The 27,230-nt window shown below is 33.7% G+C and overlaps 1 protein-coding gene and 1 long non-coding RNA gene across 4 annotated transcripts in view; one reads left to right on the top strand and one right to left on the bottom strand.

The window, feature by feature from the left end:
- LOC149774884 (uncharacterized) overlaps positions 1-8,253 on the top strand; it is a 38,406-nt gene extending 30,153 nt beyond the window's left edge. Inside the window, exon 2 of the long non-coding RNA XR_016416687.1 lies at positions 4,786-8,253. This is a non-coding gene — a long non-coding RNA (uncharacterized LOC149774884). The remainder of the gene's footprint in view (positions 1-4,785) is intronic.
- Positions 8,254-9,111: 858 nt separating this feature from the next.
- The window catches only part of LOC149774883 (uncharacterized), a 99,093-nt gene continuing 80,974 nt past the window's right edge, over positions 9,112-27,230 (bottom strand). For 2 of the 3 annotated variants that reach the window (XM_089944693.1, XM_089944694.1), the window contains 6 exons: positions 22,204-22,331; positions 21,282-21,851; positions 20,948-20,966; positions 17,195-17,704; positions 16,373-16,405; positions 9,112-13,075 (listed from right to left, as the gene is read on the bottom strand). In XM_089944693.1, coding sequence (XP_089800819.1) covers positions 17,325-17,704; positions 20,948-20,966; positions 21,282-21,851; positions 22,204-22,331 — 1,097 coding nt within the window. In that variant the 3' untranslated portion in view covers positions 9,112-13,075; positions 16,373-16,405; positions 17,195-17,324. Of the gene's footprint in view, positions 13,102-16,372; positions 16,406-17,194; positions 17,705-20,947; positions 20,967-21,281; positions 21,852-22,203; positions 22,332-27,230 lie in introns of all 3 variants that reach the window. The other variant, XM_089944695.1, reaches the window with a different exon arrangement.

The following is a 27,230-nucleotide window of genomic DNA, read 5'->3' as shown; positions in this document are numbered from 1 at the left end:
CCAGTTGTCACCAATAGCATATAATAAAAACCTTCTTTATGACCTGCCAGGTGAGACCAAATGCTGCTCCAGTCCAGCTGTCACCAGTAGCATATAATAAAAATCTTCCTTATGACCTGTTAGGTGAGACCAAATGCTACTCCAGTCCAGCTGTCACCAAAAGCATATAATACAAATCTTCCTTATCACCTGAGACCAAATGCTGCTCGAATCCAGCTGTCACCAGTAGCATATAATACAAATATTCCTTATGACTTGAGACCAAATGCTGCTCCAGTCCAGCTGTCACCAATAGCATATAATACAAATCTTCCTTAAGACCTGCTAGGTGAGACCAAATGCTGCTCCAATCCAGCTGTCCTTGGAATGAGATTTGGAGAGCTCAGTGAGTACCTTAAAATGTGAAGACACAAGAGGATATGGAGTGACAAGCTATGAACATACCTAGATTCCTTGACAGAAAAACCTTTGTGAAATACAAGAGTCCCTTGAATGGATTGATGCTCAACTAGCTAAAAAGAATTTCCAGGAATCCAAGATAAGACCATTCTTCTTTTATGCTGAATGCTGAAACCATCTGACAGCTATACTGAATTTCAAATCAACACTATTGTCATGCAGGCACAAGTAGAGATCATACAAGTTTTCAAACACACACCCACCCACACACACACACACACACACACACACATGCACACACATGCTTAGTATGGCTATTCATTCTACTGGAGTAGTATCAAGTATTTGAAACTGGCTGCTAAGGTGACCATATTTGATGCGAGCATTTGGCACCATTTTTCACTTATAACCATCTACTTATGTTAGCAAGTTTTGCAGCAAATTAAACAAGTTGTTACAACCATCTATTCAAGGGTAGACAAGATGTTTCAAGAGGCCACCATGACAGTCATTTTGAATGCAAGATGGCACTATCTTCACTTAAGACCAAGGATGTACTTGAAACAAGTGCTTTAGTGAAAAGCCCATGCTAATATAATAAAACAACCTCATATGCCACTCTAGTGTCCAAAGTGGGTGGTTTAAAAGGCCAGGATGGGATGTGAACCCTTTAACCAAGGGTCTTAACATGAGGGGTTGGGGTCAGTTGGGTTGGGGACAGACCACCACTTATACTGTCGGGAAAACTCATGGCCCTTAGTCAATCTTTGGGAAAATCCCTTAATGAAAGCTGAGTGAGGATGAGATCTGATTCATAGGGTTAACATGAAATTTATATGGATATAGATATCATGAGAATTTAGATATAAAATTAAATATCTTTCAAATTGAAGGATCATAGTATTGAAGAAGTATTATGGATAAAACTAGATTAACTGGTGATTTAAAAAATATAACAATTAAATATTAAATCTGTTTAAGAAATTCTTGTTTTTAATAAGGAACAGGTGGAGAACTGGGTCAATTAATTCTGAAGTTATGTCCCCTCCACCCTCTTATATATTAATGCCACCCCCATCTCTTGTTTGCCAGTATCTCAATATGGTACATAGCACAGTAGCTTTTTGTGGACCCTGGTCATAGCACAATGGCTTTCTGTGGACCCTGATCATAGCACAATGGCTTTCTGTGGACCTTGATCATAGCACAATGGCTTTTTGTAGACCCTGATCATAGCACAATGGCTTTCTGTGTACCCTGGCCATAGCACAATGGCTTTCTGTGGAACCTGATCATAGTACAATGGCTTTTTGTGGACCCTGATCATAGCACAATGGCTTTCTGTGGACCCTGATCATAGCACAATGGCTTTTTGTAGACCCTGATCATAGCACAATGGCTTTTTGTGGACCCTGATCATAGCACAATGGCTTTCTGTGGACCCTGATCATAGCACAATGGCTTTCTGTGGACCCTGATCATAACACAATGGCTTTTTGTAGACCCTGATCATAGCACAATGGCTTTTTGTAGACCCTGATCATAGCACAATGGCTTTCTGTGGACCCTGGTCATCATGGAGTAGCAAGGTTTCACTGTACTTTGTCAGAAGAAATTAGATACTATACACATGTATGTGTGTGTGTGTGTGATTTGGATATTTAATGTAGCTTTAACAATTTTTCAGTCATATCGCTATGATGTCTGCAGTTTATAATGATATTTAGCACTGGGGCATCATGCTGCAAATTAATAACTGGAGATATAGTAAATCCATTGCTAGGCACAGGGAACATCTCAAACATTTACAATTTTATTTTTTATTCCTCCAAACCATAGACTGGTTTTCTGGCTGTAAAATAACTGGTGTTTCAAATCTACAGGAAGGGTTATGGAAATATAACTAAATGAAAAATCTTTAACCAAAAACCCTAATGCAAGCTTTTTTATGACTGTAAATTTGATCATATGGTTCAAGGTGTGACTGGGTTATGTCATACAAAGAAGTGTCTTTGATTCATAGTGGTTCAAATACAAACAGAATCGATCCAGTTGTTTAGGAAATCAAAGCAAATAACTTTAATTTTAATAAAAATATGCATACAGCACATTTCAATTTTGTATAAAAATATATCTACATCAAATTTCATTTGTCAGAAAATATGTGTATCAAACTTCATTTGTATACAAATATGCCTACAGCAATTTTCATTTTTTTATAAAAATATACCTACATAAAATTTCATTTTTCTACCTCGAGCTTTTTTTTTATACTTAATCCTGTTTGTAATGTTCTCATCAAAAAGGTCTCAAGAGTTCAGAAGGTATTAAAATTACTTCAAAAAATGAAGTAATGATTTTGGAATCAAATCCATTATCTGTATATTCATACAAATATGCCAATCAAATTCATTTGTCTATGTTAATTGGTGTTTAGCAATCCTGCTACCAAGTTTACCAGGATTTAAGGATGGACAGAATGACCATAAAATATTTTTTCTGAGCCTCATTGCCATGTTTCCACATTTTGGTAAGTTTTGCCACCCTCAAAATAAATCCTGGTGACCATCTGCAACCCTCCAGATTGTCCTCGCAACCCTGATTTACAACATAACCAAGGGTTTGAGAACCAATGACCTACTGTAAGGATGGATGAATGGACAGGAATGTACAGACATAGCATAAAAATGGACTGAACCAAATCAAGACATGCAGCACGGCCCTACAAATGTACAAGTAATTTACACTGGAATTTCCTCACAATGACATTGCTTTACAGCTTATGGGATTTTTATAATGGGGAACCAGACTGTGACGTCAACAGGGTTAGATTTTTATATGGGAAGCAAAGGGTTAAATGGGACAAAATGCTAACATATCAGACTGCAGGCAACAAAAACATGGACCAATATGGAACTGTGTGGTGCCTGTCTGATATCTTTTGGTTTATAGTTCAGTAGGGTCACTGATAAAAGTGAAATGTTGGTCACCATTGTTGATTGGTCAACAGTCTCATTAAATTACCTGATATACATTAAATATGCTGTACGTAAGCTTGTTTATAAATATAAACTTACCAGATTGCACTTCATTAAATGATGGGAAAAAACAAGAAAGAGGTCACAAAGCTGAAATTCTCAAATAAAAGCACAAAATGTTGGATCTAAATAAAGACTATAAAAAGCAAATAAATAAATCTGCAATACTGATAAACAGTAAGTCACAGGGAAAAGAGTCTTGTTTTTAATTTAAGCTATCATTCTTTAAAGCAGGCTTTCTAGACTCGTCTTGCATAAAGCTTTTCTTACAGGAAAAAAATCATTTAAACAAAAGCAAATGGAAGTAGAGAATCATAAATCATTAAGTGAAATAAAATATTGGTATGTTTCCTTGATGTATAGATTTGAAAAGAATACAGAACTGCTGAAATTCTATTCTGATAAGTTTATTCTACGACTCTACTATTCAACAATGCACTGTACAATTGTAAAAATTACACTATTCAATAATGAACTGTACAACTGTAAAAATTACACTATTCAATAATGCACTGTACAACTGTAAAAATTACACTATTCAATAATGAACTGTACAACTGTAAAAATTACACTATTCAATAATGCACTGTACAATTGTAAAAATTACACTGTTCAATAATGCACTGTACAATTGTAAAAATTACACTGTTCAATAATGCACTGTACAATTGTAAAAATCACACTATTCAATAATGCAATGTGCAACTGTAAAAATTACACTATTCAATAATGCAGAATACTACTGGCATACACTCTGTTCTGAATAAATGCTAATGACAATGAAAGAGATTTGTTCCATTTGAATTTTGGCTGATTTGTGCTGTGAATGTAATAATAGTGAAATTGTGTTTTTCTGTGCAAACTAAATTTTGGCCTAAGCAATTGTGTTTTATTGTGCAAACTTGTTATTGGCCTAAGCTAATTGTGTTTTACTATGCAAACTTGTTCTTGGCCTAAGCTATTGTGTTTTACTATGCAAACTTGTTCTTAGCCTGAGCTATTTGGGGCATGATTCACTTTTAATTGGAGAAATGGTCAGAGAGATGGAGAGGCAAAGTGAATCTGGGTTTAAGTAGAAGAAAAGCAACAAAGTGGAGACAACCCAGAGTCAATTTTGTGACATTTAACTAAGTGTCATAAAGTGAAGATTAACACCTGGAATCAGTTTGTGTAATAAGGGTGGAATAGAGAATGAATTTAACCTTGATGGGTGTGTTAATTTTTGACAGTTACATAAATTTAATCCTGATTGGCTAGGTTAAATAAGGGGAGGGTGTTCCCAGACAAAATTCATTGTTGTAAGTATTTTTCCTTGCCAAATTAGTAATTACAAGTTTTTCTGTGAAAGGGGAAGTCCTTGACTCCAGGGGAGTAAAAGTATCTCTTGTTATAAACTGTCCAAGTGATGGGTATCTGGAATTGAGGGACATGGGACTTTAAAGGTACAGAGAGATTTTGCTACATAAAAGAGAGCGAGTCTTGAGAAGGCATAAGAAGAAACACTCTGCTCCATATATACATAAAGAGAGACAAAGAAAGGATACAAATTACAGTTGATGACCCAATGAGGCTAAAAGGAGAGAGGAGCTAAAGGAACACAGTACATTGATTCTAACGTTGAATTTGGAAGTAATAGCAGCTGCAACCAGGTCACGCAGGCATGCTGGACAATTGAGTTCGAATGTTCACTCATTTCCATGATGAAATTTGTCCTTTAGGTATAAACAAAAAAGCTAATTTCACTTTTTATATATTTAGTAATGTTATTTCTAAGAGACAGTGAATCATTCAAATATCATATTCAATTTCTTTGTTTAAACAATTGATTAAATTGTTATATTCTACATATGGGGTTCATGTTGTTGTTTTTTGTTGTTGAGTTTAATTATTGTGGCATGCGCACAATTGTGTATGTGCCACTTTGTACTGACTGCACCACAGCCTGCTAGTTGTTCCTAGGGAAGGAAATGGTGCCACCTCCCCCAGGGGTCATGTTGTTCTATTCTATATACCGGCTCAGATGTGTTATTCCATCCATTAATTTTATCTTATGTTATTTAGTTGATGCAGGCAACAACATCATGACCGATCATCCTCCAATAAAAATAACCACCCCTGTCACGTAACAAATCCTGTATAGGTATTAGGACATTTGAGTCAAGATTCTGAGCAAATAAAGAATAGAAAGAAATTTATCCAAATGTTGAAAATTTTGGTAATGCTTGTGCAGAAATATCAATTGGAGTGAATTGAACCATTGTCTGCTCATTGTATATGTTCATTGTATGCAATTTTCTTGCAATGAATTTTCAAGTTACAATGGTAACAATGTAAGAGATTGATACACATGCCTTTGCTATTAATCACACCATTGGAGAGAAAGGGTCATATTCAGAATTTGTGAAATTCGGGGGAAAAATTACATTTGTATTATTTTGAGGAGAGTTAATTAGATGAACCAACAGTAGTTATTATGCCTTGTTTTATGTGTAAGCTTTACGCTGAATTTGCATGGTGTGCTGACCGTTCATTGATTGTTTGTCCAAAACATAGTCTGGTTTCAGTGAGTCCATTGGTAGGGCTATACCAGAAGTAAGTAAATACATGTGGAGCTAGTTTTATAGTAGGGCAGTAATACTTGAGTGTGGGTAGAGGACTTTGTTCTTGTGACACAGTACAAGTAAACCAGGGATGGTGATTGAACTTAATTTAATTGGAAAGGATAAGTTAGATTCTGAAGTGGACCAGTTACCTGAAAATTATGTGGAGTGAAGTGTTAGGGAACACAAGGTACAAGTGGCAGAATGAGGGAAAGAAAGAGAAATACAAGCAGTAGAGTGAGAGAAAGAAAAAGACAAGCAGCTAGTATAAAAAGGAGAAAAAGCTTGAGTTAGCTAGACTGCAAGCCAAGGATAAAGCAAGGGAATGCAAACGTATGTTAGCAATGGAGAGGCTGAGGATCAAATTTGAGTCCAAAATGGGTGAAGACCTGAATGAATGTTCAGGACCTACAAGTAGGTGATCTGAAGACAGATGACTAATACAGATCACCATGCCCATGTTCAGTGACAGGGAAAATAGATCCATATATACCATAACAGATACAAGAGAGGAGAAAATTACAGTTGATGACTCAAACGAGGATGGAGAGATAGGAGCTAAAAGCAAAAGTCAACTCTAACCCAGCTGCACCAACATTTAATTTGGAAGTCCCGGCAAGCAATCAGGTTATGCACACATGCTGATCAATTTAGTTCGAATCATTCATTCAAATGAAAGGGTCAATGGACACTCAGATTTCTACATCCCAAATGTCCAAATATAAAAAATAGGGCTTAAAAGGAACTAGGATTAAGTCAAAATTCTCTCAAATTCAAATGAAGATTGACATTTTTATAACATTCCTCAATCAACATTTAAATGCCATAAACTCAATATTGAAGATGGCATAGATGAAGGGGACATTTTGCATTAGCGGGTTCTTTTGTAACTTCTTTTCAAGAAATACTTATAAGTTCATCACAAACACTAAACATTTTATTGTCTTTTTAAAAAAATAAAATTCAAAAAGCCTTAGCATGATTTCTTTTCAAAGTCTATATTTCATATTCCATTTATTAACAACGTATAGTTTATGTCATACAGTTTTATATGGAGTATTGCATGTATTTGAAAGACGGTAGTCTAATTACTAAACTACTCATAAGAATATAATTTTACTTCGATTTCACCTTGTCCGGATATGACATTATAACCACCCTTCAGTTGTTCCGAATCATGATACTATACAAGTCCCATCAATTTCTATAAAGATAAAGTAGAAATGTCATTTTTTCAAACTGCTTATGTTTAGTCTGGTTTATATTTTCCAGTCCATTTTTTTCATGTTCGGAGTCATTTTTAAATTTAAAAAAAAACAAACAATTTTTAACCCTGGATTTCTGCAACATCGATTGCAACTCACTGGGTATTCAATATGGTTTTTGTCTGCAATTCTCCTGAGTCATTATTTGAATTTTACACTTTTGTTCGCAATGTTATTTGTGGGTTCAAACAGATGATCCCATTAACTCGTAAAAGTAACTCCATGTATTTTGGCATGCTAAGCTTGTAAATGATGCTAGAGCTGAGTTATCAACTTTGACTATGTGAAAGACCCTTCGCTGTCTACATAATAAAGTTTCTTGTTAATGTTAAGTCAATGTGGGTATGTGAGAAAGCTTGCCAGTAGCTTCTCGTGGGTCGGTGGTTCTTTCCAGGGTTTTCCCAGGTTCTTCCTCCACCATTAATACTGGCCTCAATGTATAGCCTATCGTGTGGTGAAAAATGGCATTAAACCCTACAACAACAACAAAAAAAAATCTTACCTCATTGATCATTTGGTTGTTTGTTTTCATTTGCTTATATTTATTTTATTTTCTGTTTGCTTACATTGTTTTTATTATTTTTTTTACCTTAAGAGTTTTTTGTATGTATTTAGATTATTCTATATGAGATATAATATTTATTGTACTAATTATTTTATCCTTTCCACTGGTTCAATTAAAATTCACCATTATCATTTGGGCTTCATTGACCTTGTGTGTGTTTGGGTTTTGTTTTTGTTTTTTTGTTTCAATTTTTGTGTGTGTTTGTTACATTGCAGAGTCAATGTGGGTATGTGAGAAAGAAGTATAGAAAAGAAATGAAAATTATTATAAGTAGTATTATAAGAGGAGGATATAAGCCCACCCAGGTCATTATTAGCACAGCAAACTTTTTCTGTATAATCTGAGGATGCAGCATCATCATAAGCTCAAGTCCAGAAACAAGGTTTGTTATTGGATAAAGCTTTGCTTTGCTCTTGTTTTAATGACACGGGTTGAGCCCAGTAGCCGCCTTATACTGTATCACCATTTAAAGTTTATATATATATATATATATATATATATATATATATATATATATATATATATATATATATATATATATATATATATATATATATATAAAATGATACCTTTCAGAAATTACATAAAACTTCTGCTGGGTGTATATTTAAATAAAAATTATCTTCTATGAAAAAATAAATTACCAAATTCTTTCCAAACACTCATGCATCTTTTTGTTTACATCCGAGATTAATGTGAAGAGCTTTAATCGAAAAAGAGAAAAATGCCATCAGCGTGACATGTAAACATGTAAACATGCTCATTAAATATCTGTTCTCTGTTCAACACTTGAATGATCACGGGTTGACATCTGAAAAATATATCCTAAAAATTCACATCTTTACAAAATCCAGCTGATGAAAACCAAAAATCCTTTTCAGGTTTTTCAATAATATTAAAATATTAGACCCTGTATGAGACCTGTATATAACAACCACTTGATGTGTGAGACCTGTACATAACAACCACTTGATGTGTGAGACCTGTACATAACAACCACTTGATGTGTGAGACCTGTACATAACAACCACTTGATGTGTGAGACCTGTGCATAACAACCACTTGATGTGTGAGACCTATACATAACAACCACTTGATGTGTGAGACCTGTACATAACAACCACTTGATGTGTGAGACCTGTGCATAACAACCACTTGATGTGTGAGACCCGTGCATAACAAGCACTTGAAGTGTGAAAATGAACTCAATAAATTTACAGTAAAAGAAAAACAATACAATCATGTGTAAAAATCAAGGAAATTTATTTAAAGACACAAAAGTTGTAAAAATTAGGTCAAAAATTTCAGTAGCAAATGAAGGCAGCATAAAATTTACAAAAACTGCATCCTACAAATAAAGTTAGCTTTGTGTAAATAACAAGTTGTAGTCTTAATCCTCTCCTATCAAAATCACACTTGTAGTCTTAATCCTCTCCTATCAAAATCACACTTGTAGTCTTAATCCTCTCCTATCAAAATAACACTTATAGTCTTAATCATCTCCTATCAAAATCACACTTGCAGTCTTAATCCTCTCCTATCAAAATCACACTTGTAGTCCTAATCCTCTCCTATCAAAATCACACTTGTAGTCTTAATCCTCTCCTATCAAAATCACACTTGTAGTCTTAATCCTCTCCTATCAAAATCACACTTGTAGTCTTACTCCTCTCCTATCAAAATCACACTTATAGTCTTAATCATCTCCTATCAAAATAACACTTGTAGTCTTAATCCTCTCCTATCAAAATAACATTTATAGTCTTAATCATCTCCTATCAAAATCACACTTGCAGTCTTAATCCTCTCCTATCAAAATCACACTTGTAGTCTTAATCCTCTCCTATCAAAATAAGTTGTAGTCTTAATCCTCTCCTATCAAAATAACACTTGTAGTCTTAATCCTCTCCTATCAAAATCACACTTATAGTCTTAATCATCTCCTATCAAAATCACACTTGCAGTCCTAATCCTCTCCTATCAAAATCACACTTGCAGTCCTAATCCTCTCCTATCAAAATCACACTTGTAGTCTTAATCCTCTCCTATCAAAATAAGTTGTAGTCTTAATCCTCTCCTATCAAAATAACACTTGTAGTCTTAATCCTCTCCTATCAAAATCACACTTATAGTCTTAATCATCTCCTATCAAAATCACACTTGCAGTCTTAATCCTCTCCTATCAAAATAAGTTGTAGTCTTAATCCTCTCCTATCAAAATAACATTTATAGTCTTAATCATCTCCTATCAAAATCACACTTGCAGTCTTAATCCTCTCCTATCAAAATCACACTTGTAGTCTTAATCCTCTCCTATCAAAATAACACTTGTAGTCTTAATCCTCTCCTATCAAAATAAAAAGTTGTAGTCTTAATCCTCTCCTATCAAAATAACACTTGTAGTCTTAATCCTCTCCTATCAAAATAACACTTGCAGCCTTAATCCTCTCCTATCAAAATAACACTTGTAGTCTTAATCCTCTCCTATCAAAATCACACGTAACTATGATGAGAAAAATTCTAATGCATTTATCTTAAAAGAAAAACTACACTTTTTTGTCAATGTTTGGCATATATATATATATATATATATATATATATATATATATATATATATATATATATATATATATATATATATATATATGTGTGTGTGTGTGTGTGTGTGTGTGTGTTTGTGTATGTGTGTGTGTGTTGTAAAATAGTTTGGCAATAAACATATGCATTATACTGTACACAGATAAAAATACATGACAATATAAATCTTAATCATGTATGTTTATTTTAAAGTATATGTAGGAATGGATAAATCAGGACTGAAAACGAATACAAGTAAATACATACAAACTGGACACCATTTGTATTTTAGACACACAAACTTCAGTATTCTATATCTTTACCAGACAATTGTCTCTTCATATTTATTATAGTGGTAATGGTTTAACATGCAATAAAAGTATAACTGCAGCTATAAAAGTGATAGCATGCAAATAAAAATCATTCTTAATATAAAATAAAGAAGCTTCACAACAATAAAGTCTATAATGATACAAGAATGATTTAATTCAAGTGTGTCCAACAACCTCTCCACATGGAGACAAAAATAATTGTATTGATAAGGATCAAAGGTACACAACTTACAAAGAGCAGCATTTATCAATGCTAAGTAATATTAAACTATTAAAGCATGATTATATATATATATATATATATATATATATATATATATATATATATATATATATATATATAGAATGTAAAAAATATAATTGCTTACCACAGTATATAACATGAGCTATTTGACTTGATTTGACTTGCAGCATCCCCAGGCATTATGAATTCAATTCAAACAGTATGGGATATTGCCTGGTAAGGCTTTACTTACAGACTAATGTTTCAGAGCATTGTGTGACATAATTCTAAATAAAGTCTTTAGAAAAGTGATCTTTAAGTTCTAAGGTTTATTTATCCCATCAGAACTAGAAATAATGGTTATTTTAGGATTCAGATCTTTATCAATCAGTCAGAATGTAGCAATAATGCCAGCAATAACCATCTAGACATCATGTGAATCATTTGGTGAAAAACTCTTGTTACATGCCAATAAACTGGGGAAGATTAGTGATAAAAATGTATTAAGGATGGCTAATTGTAGCAAGATTGGTACCATAGTTATTTAGAATCAACAAGCTATCATAAATCTTCTGGTGAAAACCCTATGTTGATATGACAATGCATTCTGAAGGAGTAGCAGTAACAATATTTTCAAGGTGGATGCCATGACAACCATAATGTAAGATTGACACCAGTTTCATTTAGGAGTAACTGGATATCACAAAATAGCTTTTGGTGGAAATTTCATGCTGATATCACCATCCATACAGCTGGAGTAGTGACAACAATATTTCAAATTGGCAGCCATATTGAAATATTAAATAGGAAACATTTTGTTTTGGAAAGTGCAGACACCATTAGAATTCTTCTGGTGAATTTACCTCATAACAATTTTACTTTTTATTCAGGAATAACGATATCAAGTTTTTAAAGATGGCACCCATGGTGGCCACATTGGAAGTCAGATCAGCACCATTTCTTTTCAATCCAGGTTGACACAAAAGTCTTTAATTGAAACTCCCATGTTGATATGACCTTTTATTCAGGAGGGGTAGTAATAAAAAGATTTTCCAGATTAACACAGTGGTGGCCATACTAGATATCTCAATGCCATATTAGATGTCCCAATGTCACACTAGCTGTCCCAATGCCATACTAGATGTCCCAATGCCATATTAGATGTCCCAATGCCATACTAGATGTCCCAATGCCATATTAGATGTCCCAATGCCATACTAGATGTCCCAATAGCACCATTTTAAGCACCAAACTGACCTTGGGATGAAAGCGTATGCAGTTTCATGACAATCCTCCAATTGGTTTAAGAGGAGTAGCCAACAGATAGATGGAGGATGAACAGACAGATGACAGATACTGGGTCATCATACACATTCTTCTGGTCCATGACCACTATAGCTAAAAACTGTATTGTTTGTCAAAACAGAGCATTGTAACAGAAAATGTCCATACAGAACAACAAATACATGTGTCTGCCTATCAAAATGCATGTTACCAATGTTTATTTTAATGATAATGGCAGCTTGTTACACACAGAAATAACTAAAAACTACTTTGTCAGTATGACAGACAATAACCAGTATCACTCTTCAGTCACCATAAAATAAGAAGTAAACATTTTTCAAAAAGAAATCAAATATCTACAGACAAGATACATTTTGAGGTATTTCCATTAGACCTCATATGCTGGTTTTCAAACTGTTGCGACAGAATTTATATGTTGCACTCACAACTGAGAGCAGTCAGTACAATGCTGATTGGTGTGACAATACCAATTTCATCAATAAGAACCTCAACAGATAAGCTTATTTCCATTATTAACTAGGAAAACACTGAAATCTACTGGCTTCTTATCAAGAGATATTTCCCTCAGTCCATGCATAACAATTTACAATCCTCTGAATTATCACAAAGCCATTGTAGCATTCAAGCATTAACTGAATGCCTGACCATGAATTTTATTAATCAAAGCAGACCTCTTGTCAATCCCATATCTTTGCCAACTTTTTTGACAGCATCCTTGAATTTCTGAATAATAGGGTGTGCTATCATTTCACCAGCATCAAACATTGGAGGCTGAAATAAATGAAATAGACTGAAACCTGAAATATAAATAAACGTTTTCAGTAATTCAATAAATATCATATAAATAAATAATAAATATACATTTCAATATTATATCAGAAGATCACTGCAATTTTAAAGTCTTAAAGCCTTACAAGGTAAAATGTCCGCTCCGGTGGCCTTGGATGTGGAAGGTTGCAGGTTCAAGCCTCGGATGAGACAAATCAAAGACTTTAAAAAAATGGTACTAACAACTGCCTCACTTAGCACTTGGTATTAAGAGGTTAATTTTAGGACTGGTCAGCCTGGTGCCAGGATAATGTGAATGGATGGGACATGATGCTACATGTCTGTGGCATGCTAGATGTCACTATAAACTGCCACACTGCAGATATCATATCAATATTACAGATTTTTTTTTTTAAAGCTAAATTAGAAACCTGAATCACACAAACTTACAAGGTAAAATCAGTATCTGACATATATAAATATTCCAAAAATAATACGGTATATACAACCTGATCATTTTAATAAAACAATGTGACCTCAGGAAGCTGACTCGTCTAAGGTGCTTGCTTTTACAGGACACTGACATCTCCCCACAGTCCATACAGGTCCACATCCTGGCTTGGCAAACTTGGGTATGTGAGAAAGCTTGCCTGTTGCATCCCTTGGGTCAGTGGTTCTTCCTGGGGTTTTCCTCTACCAAATATACTGGCAGCAATGCATAGCCTATCATGTCCTGAAAAATGGCATTAAACCCACAATCCCACTAAACAATGTATTAAAAGACTATCATGTGTGCATGACAGTAAGAAAATGGGAAAATGAACTGTGATAACAGGCATTTTACTCAAGACAACTGCAGAATTGTACGCAGTTTAAGTAATGAACTGTGATAACAGGGACTTTACTCAGGAAGACTGCAGAATTGTATGTAGTTTAAGTAATTGTTATGAGTCTAGTCTCTTACAAAGGGTAACTGGAAAAAGTGAAGACAACAAGCTTTGTAAAATTTAACAAATAATTTATTTCCCTAGAATATCAAGTGAAAAATGAGAAAAAAGAACTTATGGTTTTGCGAATCAAATCCAAAAATAATCCAAGAATTAAAATTAGAAGTCCTAGCAATAATAAGAATGAAACTGAGTTCAAATTTTGATGAAATCCAAAATGAAAGACAATGATGTCTGTTTAACCTGCGAAGTGGTGCAGTGTCAACAGTCTCTTGTTGAATCACAGAAAATATTATTCCAGTTTTTTAATTCTTTATAAGTTTCAATAAATGTCCTTGTCCAAGAATTCATTCAGATCACTAGTATTTCCAGGGAAAATAATCACTTGAAATACAATAATTTGAAGAAAATAAAATCTCTGCCCAAACTGGTCATAACGACACAACTTAACATGTCAAAAGTGTATAGTCCACTGACTACTTCTATACAAAACATTAGGTATAAGGCTAATGTAAGATGCAAAACAGATTCCTGGATGGGAGTCAAGAGTTCAACCTTCTAGAAGAAATGGAAATTTGTTACATGAAAATTATAACATAACAATTCTTACTCTGAGAAAGAATTTTTAAAAATAAAAATTTTAAAAAACGTTCACCAAAACTGCCGCTTATTTTGAAACAAGGTCAGGAACTAGGTCAGCAATAGATATAATGTTTCTATTATTAATTGTTTATGTCAAAAATAATTTTTTTTGTTAGAACTGAACTCTATTATAGACAATATCAAATCCAGTAAACAAAGTTACATTACAATAACATCTGATAGAATTTTTTAAAAATTTAAAAACTAACAAACAAATAATTAAATTAAATAAACATAACATAATAAACTGTGATAACAGGCACTTTACTCAAGAAGGCTGCAGAATTGCATGTAGTTTAAGTAATGAACTGTGATAACAGGCACTTGACTCAAGACAACTGCAGAATTGCATGTAGTTTAAGTAATGAACTGTGATAACAGGCACTTTACTCAAGAAGACTGCAGAATTGCATGTAGTTTAAGTAATGAACTGTGACAACAGGCACTTTACTCAAGAAGACTGCAGAATTGTGTATAGTTTAATAATGAACTGTGATAACAGGCACTTTACTCAAGAAGACTGCAGAATTGCATGTAGTTTAAGTAATGAACTGTAATAACAGGCACTTTACCCAAGATGACTGCAGAATTGTATGTAGTTTAAGTAATGAACTGTGATAACAGGCACTTTACTCAAGAAGACTGCAGAATTTGTGTAGTTTAAGTAATGAATTGTGATAACAGGCACTTTACTCAAGAAGACTGCAGAATTGTATGTAGTTTAAGTAATGAATTGTGATAACATCTTATGTTGATTACATCTTGTGTTGAATTAATTTTCTGCTGACAAACAAACTGAATTTGTAGTCATGATCTCATATATTTCAAACTTCTATTCCACAAGTCAGAATGATTCAGTTACTTATAATAATATACTATAATAAATCATAAATCTTTTGAAAACACAGATTTTCATCTTTACAGACCATTTCTGGATGCTCCAAGGATCAGAAAATATGGTTCATTAATATTCTCTTTATACTCAAGTGTTTAAAAGGATATTTTCTGTACGCAGCTGCTCTATTTAAAATCAAAGTCTTTTAAATTTTATATAGACTCATTAAAGGCTTTCAAAGATGAGAATTGTGAAAATTCATTTCTACTGTCACTGTATTACAATCCTCAAATTTTTCAACAATGAATTCAAACAAAGCAGGAAACAATGGTCTAATTAAACATAATGCTTCAAACCATCCCAGCTTCATATTCACTATAGAGGTCACTGCTGCAAATTTAAGTAGAATACTTATATATCTGCCTTGATACCTGAAAGTCAAATATCAACACATTTAGTTGATGATTCATAAGTGGAAACATGTTATCTAGCTGGTATACCTACACTCATCTGATAAAAAAGAAAATATGCTGGAGTACAAGATAATGACAGCATAGCAAAATGAATAGTTCAAAATTTAAAAGTATTAACATTTTTGTAATTATTGTGAATATGTATTTACATACAATTTTTGATTATTGTAGGTGAAATGAGGTCCAAGAATATAATGATGGTATAATGAATGAATAAATGAGCACAAACACATCAATGTAGGAACATATGAAGACTTGAACAAACAGGCAAAATTTATTATTGTCTCCTTCACTGGAAAGGTGATAATGAAATTCAACACATATGTTACAGAGTTCATGCTTCAAATAACCACTACAATGTTTAATATAAATACACAAAGTTGAAAAAGAAGAAATTACTTACTTGTTGAAATTGTGTCACTGCTTCTGTAAAAATCTGAAAAGGATTTTGTAGTACTTTACCAAACTGACAGAAAGACTGAAGTATAAACACACAGAATGACAAGATGAAATAAGAAAAATAGATTACATACAGACTTAAAGAAAGATGGCCAATAAATGATATAGCATGGAGCTAGATCAGTGATTCCAAACCTTTTTTGGCCACAACTCTAAAAATATTTGTTCACAGCCTCATGACCAAGTTTCCACATTTTTATAAGTTTTGGCACTCTCAAACAAATTCCTGGCAATACTCTGTACACTACAGAATGACCTTGCAACCCTGATTAGGGTCATAACCCAGGGATTGGGAACCTCTGAAGTAGATGGATTGATTGAAAGATAGACACAGGCACTGTAAAAAAACACAGCACATATATTGATAGATGCCTGTATCATGGATTGATGGATGGATGGACTTGGCAGTTCACCAAATTCAAAGAACACAAATACAAACACAAGTGCAAATATATATATATATATATATATATATATATATATATATATATATATATATATATATATATATCTGATAATTTGGCATGAAAATCTCCCTAGAAGACACTTTGTGTGACATGTAACCCTAAGAGTTTAATTTTTTATCTCTAAATGTGGTACCCCTTGTAGAATTTGGAAAGAATTGAATTCATCAAACATTTTTAGCTATAAATAATCTAAATATAGACATGCATTCAGGTCTTATCAATAATGGTTGCTTATCAAATTAAAAGCTGTAAATATGAATCAAGTTTGATTATGCACGATTCTGTTATCATTATAATACCTAGCTTCCACCATCCACTCTCTTCTTCCCTAGTTCTTCTACCTTTGATATCAATGTCTGTACTGATTCTTGAACTATTTCTAATGATTCCTCAACTGTTTCTATCCTGTGGAACCAAGTCTTGATTATATCAAGATTCGACCCAGCACGGATTCCTGTCATCTCGCAGACTTTGCATCATACTCTTTTCCTGACCACTCAGGGAAGGAAAAATGTTATGAAGGAGGGTCAACAGAAGTGTGATATCATAGTCATCAAGGTTTGTATTATCTCCATTTGGTGGGAACAGGATGTCATGTTGGGAGTCGTTCAAAATCCTCCTTGTATGAAGAGTGGTGATGGTATCTATGTTTCTGGCAAGATACTGGTCCAGGCTGCTGCTGGTAGTGGACACATGATGACTCAAAAATTGTCGCAGTACCTGTGATCCAATATCAACCAACAAATATGCGATGCGCATGAACCTGTCAGTGTCACTGGTTGATCGGACTGGCATTGGACAAGAAGAAGCTGAAGGACAGAACATGTTGAAAAGTCTGAAATTTACACACTTTCTCATACAATTATGTTCTTTAACAAAGCATAGTCATTCTTTTTGAATAGTCTGAGACTTTATTTTTAGGCTGAGACAGTCACTATATTTTCACAGTGAATCATAAAGATGACTTTTACAATACAAAATGTAACTTAGTACTTACCCACCTAAAATGAATTTCGACTTTACTGGAGTTTTAAATGATTTTATGGTTTTAAAAAAATATCAAATATTGAACTGGTAATAAGTATCAATACATTTCTGTGGCTTTATATTTATTTAATCATATAGTATAAATAATAATGTTTTAATCTACATTCTAAAAAAAACCATTACCTTGCTTACACACTAGTGCTCTGAGTGACATAGAATTAAAACTATGACAGTAAATCATCCTCTAGCAAGGAAAAACTTTAATGCAATAGTTTTAGATTCATTCTTATTAAACTACCAATGTTTTCATAAGGTCAGTTAAATTCAGAGCCAAAACACTGATTTAAATTTGTTTTAAAAAGAACAATGGCATGTGTCTGACCTTATAAAAGGGAACATGATTATAATGATATTATTCAAAGGAAATTCTGATTTAGAATATAAGAATATTACGTAATTCCATTAGAATTTATAAGCATATCTTCATTATCTTTTAACATTTCCTAAAGGTTAAGACAGCTGGATAATAAATAGCTTTACTACCATGATGGAACTCTGGTCTCGAAATACTACTACTACTACTGCTAATAACAATAATATTAATAATATTTTATTTAAAGAATGCTAAGCATCAGTTGAAAGCCATGATCCCTTCAGTCTCCATCAAATGGTATATCTCTTTACATTTAAGAATGAGACACAATATTTATGCAATACCATCATGAAATACTCTTTAATATATGTGTACAGGTCAAAAAACAAACAAACAATTACTGAGAACAGAAGACAAATAAAAAAATAATTATTCTTTCATGGCATGCCTGTATTCAAATTTAAATCTCTGCACACTTTTCAGACTTAAAAGATAAGTCAAAAGTGTTCCAGACCATGATATCCTTGTAATTATGAACATCTGATAGCCATGTAATAGGAACATTGATATCTATCTAACAAGAACATCTGATATCCATGTAATAAGAACATCTAATATCCATGTAATAAGAACATCTGATATCCATGTAATAAGAACATCTGATATCCATGTAATAAGAACATCTAATATCCATGTAATAAGAACATATGATATCCATGTAATAAGAACATATGATATCCATGTAATAAGAACATTGATATCTATCTAACAAGAACATCTGATATCCATGTAATAAGAACATCTGATATCCATGTAATAAGAACATATGATATCCATGTAATAAGAACATATGATATCCATGTAATAAGAACATTGATATCTATCTAACAAGAACATCTGATATCCATGTAATAAGAACATCTGATATCCATGTAATAAGAACATCTAATATCTATGTAATAAGAACATCTGATATCCATGTAATAAGAACATCTGATATCCATGTAATAAGAACATCTAATATCCATGTAATAAGAACATCTAATATCCATGTAATAAGAACATCTAATATCCATGTAATAAGAACATCTAATATCCATGTAATAAGAACATATGATATCCATGTAATAAGAACATATGATATCCATGTAATAAGAACATTGATATCTACCTAACAAGAACATCTGATATCCATGTAATAAGAACATCTGATATCCATGTAATAAGAACATCTAATATCCATGTAATAAGAACATCTGATATCCATGTAATAAGAACATCTGATATCCATGTAATAAGAACATCTAATATCCATGTAATAAGAACATATGATATCCATGTAATAAGAACATATGATATCCATGTAATAAGAACATTGATATCTATCTAACAAGAACATCTGATATCCATGTAATAAGAACATCTGATATCCATGTAATAAGAACATCTAATATCTATGTAATAAGAACATCTGATATCCATGTAATAAGAACATATATATCTATCTGACATGAACATCTGATATCCATGTAATAAGAACATCTGATATCCATGTAATAAGAACATCTGATATCCATGTAATAAGAACATCTAATATCTATGTAATAAGAAATCTGATATCCATGTAATAAGAACATCTGATATCCATGTAATAAGAACATCTAATATCTATGTAATAAGACCATCTGATATCCATGTAATAAAAACATCTGATATCCATGTAATGAAAACATATGATATCCATGTAATAAGAACATCTGATATCCATGTAATGAGAACATCCGATATCCATGTAATGAAAATATCTGATATCAATATAAAGAGAAAATCTCATATCCATGTATTGAGAAGTTCTAATATCCATGTAAAGAGAACATCTGAGATCCATGTAACGAGAACTTCTCAAAAATCTGTGTTTGGTGTTCAGATCAAATTGCCATTTTGAGACTTAGATTGCAAATGAATCACAAACACACTTATAAGAACTCCTTTGTAAAAATAGTTTATTCTATCAGCAGTAGACTATAAATATAGATGTTAAATAAATATTCTGAGGAAATATTACTCATTACATTCAGCTTGTCTTTGTAACTTTAGGTCATCAAAACAGTCAGTTACTTACTTTATTTCATTGTCTCTTGATTGTTCTGGGTTTTTAAAACAGGAGGCCCAAGTGCACTTCGCACTGCTCACCCAACATCCTCTACCTCCATGCAGTTGGCCAAGAAATCTGGGTTAGTGTGATGCTTTCAAACACTGAAAGACTTATTCATTTCTTTTGTAATGGCTGCCATATTGGAGGGCAAATCTGCATTGTTCATGTGATTTTTGAAAGACCTTATGCAAAGATGAATTCTGTAAAATTTGGTCAACTTTAGTTTACCAGCTTTATTGAAGCAATTTTAAAGAATTTCCTATTTTTGGTAATGGATGTCAATTTCAATGACAAAAGGCATCACTTGTATAAATATTGAAGGACTTCATGTAAGGATATTTTCTGTTAAATTTGGTCAAACTCACTTTGGCAGTTCTTAAGACGTTGCCTGAATGTTTTTCTGTTGTGTGTTAATGTCAGGGTGCTTTCTGTTAAATTTATTTAAATTCTATCTAGTGGATTTGGAGAAAATGCTGAAACAGAGTGTTACAATGTATTTCATTCTTATATTAAACCAAGAGATAAATATATACTTACATTCTTCATCAGAATGTTCCTGAAAGGTATAGAAAACAGCATTATTTACATGCCAACATGTTTAACAATGTGACCCTGACTTAAGTTGCAGCAAGAATTAGCTATCCATGATGTCTGTGTGAAATATATCAAACATAGTCAACATTTTGTTTTGTCTACTAACATGCTACCAGGTGGAACAATTTTGAAGCAATATGCTTTTCATGCTCATCTTAATGGTTTTTGCTTCATAGCACTTGTTATATTATATCATAATTTACATTAGAGAGCAAGGTATTTGCTAAAAGACCTCAGCTTTGGACAGATCTTTAGAGGGCTATGGACTCATAATTACCTCTTCCTCAAACCAGAATCTGAGTACCTCAAATGACTCAAGAATATGACTCTTGACATGGGAATAACAGGGTACTTTCTCACTCTTCTGGAGCAGTGACACATCAATCAGACCCTCAAGACTGTCTGGATCAGAATCTGGGCACTGTATATGTGGCACAAACTGCAGACTATGACCCAGGTTTCTGATTATTCTGGACAGGCTTTTAGAGATGAACTCTCTGGCCGCCCTGCAAATCTCTGAAGATGGATGTATAGATGTACCTCCGAATCTTTTCACTCGAACAAAGATCACATACTCCTTGAAGTACATGGTTAATCTGTGATAAGGATCAAGATCAAAAACACCACAGCCACAGAATATTAGATTGAAAGACATTTGTTTAGCAATGGGCCAGTGAGCCACACATGCAACAAGAAGCCTATTAAAGACAGGTGATGGCAAAAACTTATTTGTAAATACAAAGCAAAGGCTGGATGTACTGTCCTCCTTGGCATTTGGTCCAGGTGAGATGAGTTCTTTTGGTGTTGCCTCATGCAGCATGAATGGGGCGAGGAAGTAATCCTCCACCTGAAATACAAGTTAGTTGAACTTTTTATAAGTATATTTATAAAAAAGTGAAAACCCAATTTTCAGACACATTCAAGATTCAAACACACTTTATGTGTCATTAAAGCTGATTGTCTGTTCTCTTAAGAACAAGTGCCCAGTTTAGGAATACAGAAGTCATTTGTAAAAACTTTTATTCATCTGAAATATTATTTGAAGGTATATATTATTGTCTAGTGGGGTATAACTTATCCATGTAATTCTGAAGCTCTTTGCTACAGAGTTGATTCCATGATGACCAGGTTGATCAATAAATTTTACTAAGTCAAAAATGAAAACAAGATCATAAAATTACAGTTTTGTATTAACTGACCTGGATTTTTTCAGCATCCTGAGACCACAACCTTGGCCTGGCTAAAATGTTCAACTCTTCCATCATTAATAAAATGACCTTCCTGTAGTGATGGAATTCTGGACTCTTCTCTTTTGTCCAGATGGCATCTAGAAAGTGATATTATGTTACATACATATTTCTATATCTGAAGCTGAAAATAATAACACTATACTGTGACAAATGCATCATGTACATTTATTTATGTAAATAAAAAGAGCATACTTGTATTCATCAAGCCATGATGGATATCCATGTTGTTGATGATATAACCAAGATAAATTGACCATTCATGAACAAGATATGTTTAAAGCACTTAGTGTTAGGGTTTACATTAAAAGCTTCAAACAAAAGACTTTAACATTTAGATGCTGACATTTGCTGACAAAAGATGACCTTATACATACTATGTTTCAATATTTTCTACAAAAAAGGGGAGACAAAAATTGTTGTACGGAAAAATAGAAAATTGCAACAAAAAATTGAATGAAGGACAAACATAAATCATCCAGTTAACAAATATGAACGACTTACAGACAGGCTGAATGACAGCATGTTTTCCATTAATTGTCATGGTACTGAAACATGGAAAATCTAAACATAACCCCAATTCTCATATATCCCACACCTTTTCAATGTTGGAGATGAATTTACAGAAACAAAAAGAAAAAACAAATTACTCTTCTGAAAATAGTCAGATACATTCAAATCATCTTGTCATTACCATAATTCATACAAAGTTTCAAAGCAATCCAATGAAAACTGCAAGAGTACTAAAATTCATAAAATTAGGTCAAACATGGCATCCAGCTGTAAGTTAAATAGGGCAATAAATAACTCATATAAAAATCTTAGAAACACAGATTTCTTGATCAGTGCATCTTCAGGTACTGACAATTTTATTTACCAAGTTATATGGCAATCCAGAATTTTTTTTACAACTAGCTGCATTCATGCGATTGTATCATAAACTGCCACAAGACAATTAAAATGTGTAATAACAAAACTTGATGGAGCAAAGTGATTTGTTGATATCATCATTGCCAAACTTCCAGGTACTAATTGGGAGATTTTGAGATTTAAAAAGTGTGTTTTTGTGGCCACAAGGAAGGTCCATTTGTGTGACCCAAAAAGTGATGCCAGTTTTGTAAGTGAGCTCTCCATTGGTGCATTATCCAAACATCAGGTGTATTTAAAAATTTTGTCTTAAAAAATGATTGACATATAAATTCAACTAGAAAAATAATCATATTTTGCATTTTATATAAAGAGAAAAATCCATGGCCACTGATCATAACCAGTAATCATTACTACAGAAGGCTTAGACATTCAAGGCAAAGTTGAGTAACAATTTTTTATTCATTATCTCTTTGATTTACCTAACCTGAAGCAAATTGGGTTGTTCCATTTACGGTACTTTACCTATGCAGCTTAGCCAAATGAGATCTCCCACACCAACATCTTAACCCAACATTATCCTTGCTACTGTCAGCTAATTAAGTAATCTGTAAAATGGTGGTTGTTTATCTTTGACTGCCTTGTCTTTTAATTGACTCTGTGACAATCAGCTATATGAACTGCCCCAAGCAGAGTTTCATATGGCACTAAATAGGACTGCTTGCACAGGCTACACGTGATGGGCATATATCATGTTAGTAATGAAAGGTTTCTCTCGCTTTTCCTCTCCTTTTTAAGATTGAAAAAAATCATATTTTTCTAAACAAGATTGTGTTCAGTTATCTGAGAGATAAAAACTACTTTTTACATGGCAGGTTATGTCCTAGCAGATATGTGATATGACCATGATCAGATGATGGCCATTATGTTACCAAATTTCATGGCAAAAGTGTCGAACTATAGCATATAACAATAATAATAATGATAATAATAAGGACCACTGTAGTGGCCTAGTGGTTACAGCATCCACCTCAGATGCAGGAGGTCGTGGTTTCAATCACCGGCTGAGTCATACCAAAGACTTATAAAAATGGTACTAACAGCTACCTCGCTTGGTGCTCAGCATTAAGAAGTTAGTGTTAGGACTGGTCAGCCTGGTGTCACGATAATGTGACTGGGCAGGGCATTATGCTAGATGTCTGCAGCATGATGCCCCAGTGCTAGACATCACTATAAACTGTCACACTGCAGACATCGTAACAATATGACTGAAAAATTGAAAAGCTACATTAAAAATCCAGATCACACACACACACACACACACACAATAATAATAAAGCAAAAAATATATGTTTCCAATTGTACTGGATTTAAAATTAAGGTAGGCAGGTAGTTGTTTTTATATTTTTAAACATTATATATATTTAATGTGACTGTTTGTGATTTTTTTTATACCATGGGCTGATAGGGGAAAAAAGTGCTAGGACTGGCAGTGAGAAATGGGAACTGATAAGTCTTCAAGAAACACATATTTTTCTTTTTGCCTAATAATAATAATGTGAACGAAGTACAGCACCCAATCTTTAGAAGAATTTCACAATCTTAGATAACCCATAAAAACATATACGACAGGATTACAAAAACAAACACCATTAAATTACAAAACAAAAACATGCTGACAATAATTAAGGAAATAATCATTATTAAGTATTTAAGTCTGTCTTTGCAATTGAAATAGACAAGTTTTTAAAAGCACTCTTAAATGAGATCACAGTGTCCTTTGTGTCTAAGATCTAAGGGCAACTCATTTCATATAAATGGTCCCTGGTATGCAGAAAGCTGATATCGTTTTAACATTAGGAACACTGAGAATATAAGTTTATGCATACACCACTCCACAATCATCAGTTTGTATCACCCTATTGATTAAAAGCAAAATCATCAAGAATAGAAAAATACACTGAACCGAGACATTTCATTCATCAGTTTACAATTTCTAACCTGACTGTTGCCTGGTAATCCCTTAGACAATGTAATCTTGATAGTGTTTTGAACCAAATGAAAATTTTCAGTGTAAACAATCAGCCTGCTCACTGCCCCTTTCTGGTTCCTTGAAAATTCCATATTCAGTGAAAGGGTCAGGTCCTTGGACTACACATGCATAGAAGATAAACACTGTAATGTGCATCTGATATTTTCAAAGTCTAGTTTTAATATTTCAGAAAAATACAGAACAAAATAAAAATGGCCAGCAGTGTAACACAGATGTATATGGGTTCAAAGTGATATAACTCCCAAAGGTATGGAATTATTCAGAGCCTAACCAAGATGATAAACCACATCATGGTTGTCTGAAATAACACTTGCCATGCAAATATGGTGGCCATGTTAGTAAAGAAACCCTCATTTGTTTTGATATATGAATATGACAACAGTGTTTGAGAAAACCTGCTGACAATCAAGATGGAAATTATAAATTGATGAATGAAATGACTCAGCTTGTGCAACTTTATAAATCAGTAGGGGAGAAACTGCTGGTGAAGTAGGGTCAACAAGATTGTATCTTAACTTACTACAAGACAGAGAAGGCAACAAGTTCAAGAACAACACCACAAGGAAATTGATTTATAAATATAAACAAGTTCAGGTTCACAATATTTACAAAGTTTCACAGCAGTCCATCAGAAACTGTACTCAAAAGTGACAGAAGGACATTCCCCTCCTCTACAGAGGTATAAAATATAAGATGAAAAATTAAACAATGCAGCAACATGATGGGGACCCAGCCATGGTTGTTGTGAGCAGCCTTGTTATTCTGGGACTGCTGAAGTGGTGGCTAAAGCAAGCAGGGATGACTGGGTGGATACATGAACACACTTGTGCAAATCCTGTTAGCTCCACTGTGGAAAGTTGTCTGTTAATAGCCATACAAGTCATTTCATGGCACGGTTGGCCAAACTATTTTTTGTTTGGGGTGCATTCACCCATGGCCATGAACCTGCTGGGATAGAAGATGACCATACTCATTATTACCATCTCCTTGACGTTAAAGCTGCTGAATGAAGTCTCTGTGGCCAGGAATGGACAATAGGCTCCACCACCTACCAATATTTTTAGCTTTTGCTGTTATGTATGTCTATGCCGGTGATGTCGCTAAAGATGACTACACACTTAAGGTTTTTTTTCTGGGTAAGCCACAGTCATGTTGGTTCTTTCTTATCGATGGACTCACCTTTCCCATTCCTCCAGCTTCCTGTGATTGATCTCTGTCAGGCAATTCCCTCTTGTGACATTTTGAAATGTTCCTCCATATGCTGCATAACACAGGTGAAGTCCCTGTCACCATGAGAAGGCAGATTGTGAGGGTTGAGTTCCAGCACTTCAAATAGGCTGTATATAACTGCTGCCATCAAAAAGACATTTCCACAGTAATGCCAGTGACACACCAAGGCCTTCTTTCATGTATGATTGTGACTACCCTCCAGTTCCTACATTCTTCTAACATTACTGTGTCAAACTGATGAAGGATTATGCACACAGGAGAGCTGTGAGGATGACCACAGCACATGCATTACATTCAGAATCTGATGCCTGCATGTGCCATGTAAAATTCCTTGATGTTGATGCCCTGGCACCCTAATGAACCATTCTTTTCAATGCAAAATAGGCTAAAGATTATGCAGCCCAGTCAATCTCAAGTTGCTTGATTGCAACTCATAAGCTGCAGTACCATGCCCTGAACATGTTTCTGGGAATAAGTATTTGACTAAAACGTTATGGTCAGAATAAATTAGGCTCCTTGCATTCGATGGTGCAGAGGAAGTTGAATTTCTGCCCCACCTTCTCTGCAGCCCCCTCTGCCATGACAAGCTTAAAATCATCGCCAATGACCAATGTTGTTACTTTACATCTCAAGAGACCAACATGGGAATTTTAAAAAGTCATGCATGCATATGGCATGTATTTTAAGTCATACATGCATATGGCATGCATTTTAAGTCATACATGCATATGGCATGCATTTTAAGTCATGCATGCATATGGCATGCATTTTAAGTCATACATGCATATGGCATGCATTTTAAGTCATACATGCATATGGCATGCATTTT

The sequence above is a fragment of the Sinohyriopsis cumingii genome, unplaced genomic scaffold, assembly GCF_028554795.1.
Source record: "Sinohyriopsis cumingii isolate HCF-2022 unplaced genomic scaffold, ASM2855479v2 utg000127l, whole genome shotgun sequence".
NCBI classification, from domain to species: Eukaryota; Metazoa; Mollusca; class Bivalvia; order Unionida; family Unionidae; genus Sinohyriopsis; species Sinohyriopsis cumingii.
This window is presented reverse-complemented; position numbering and strand designations above follow the sequence as displayed.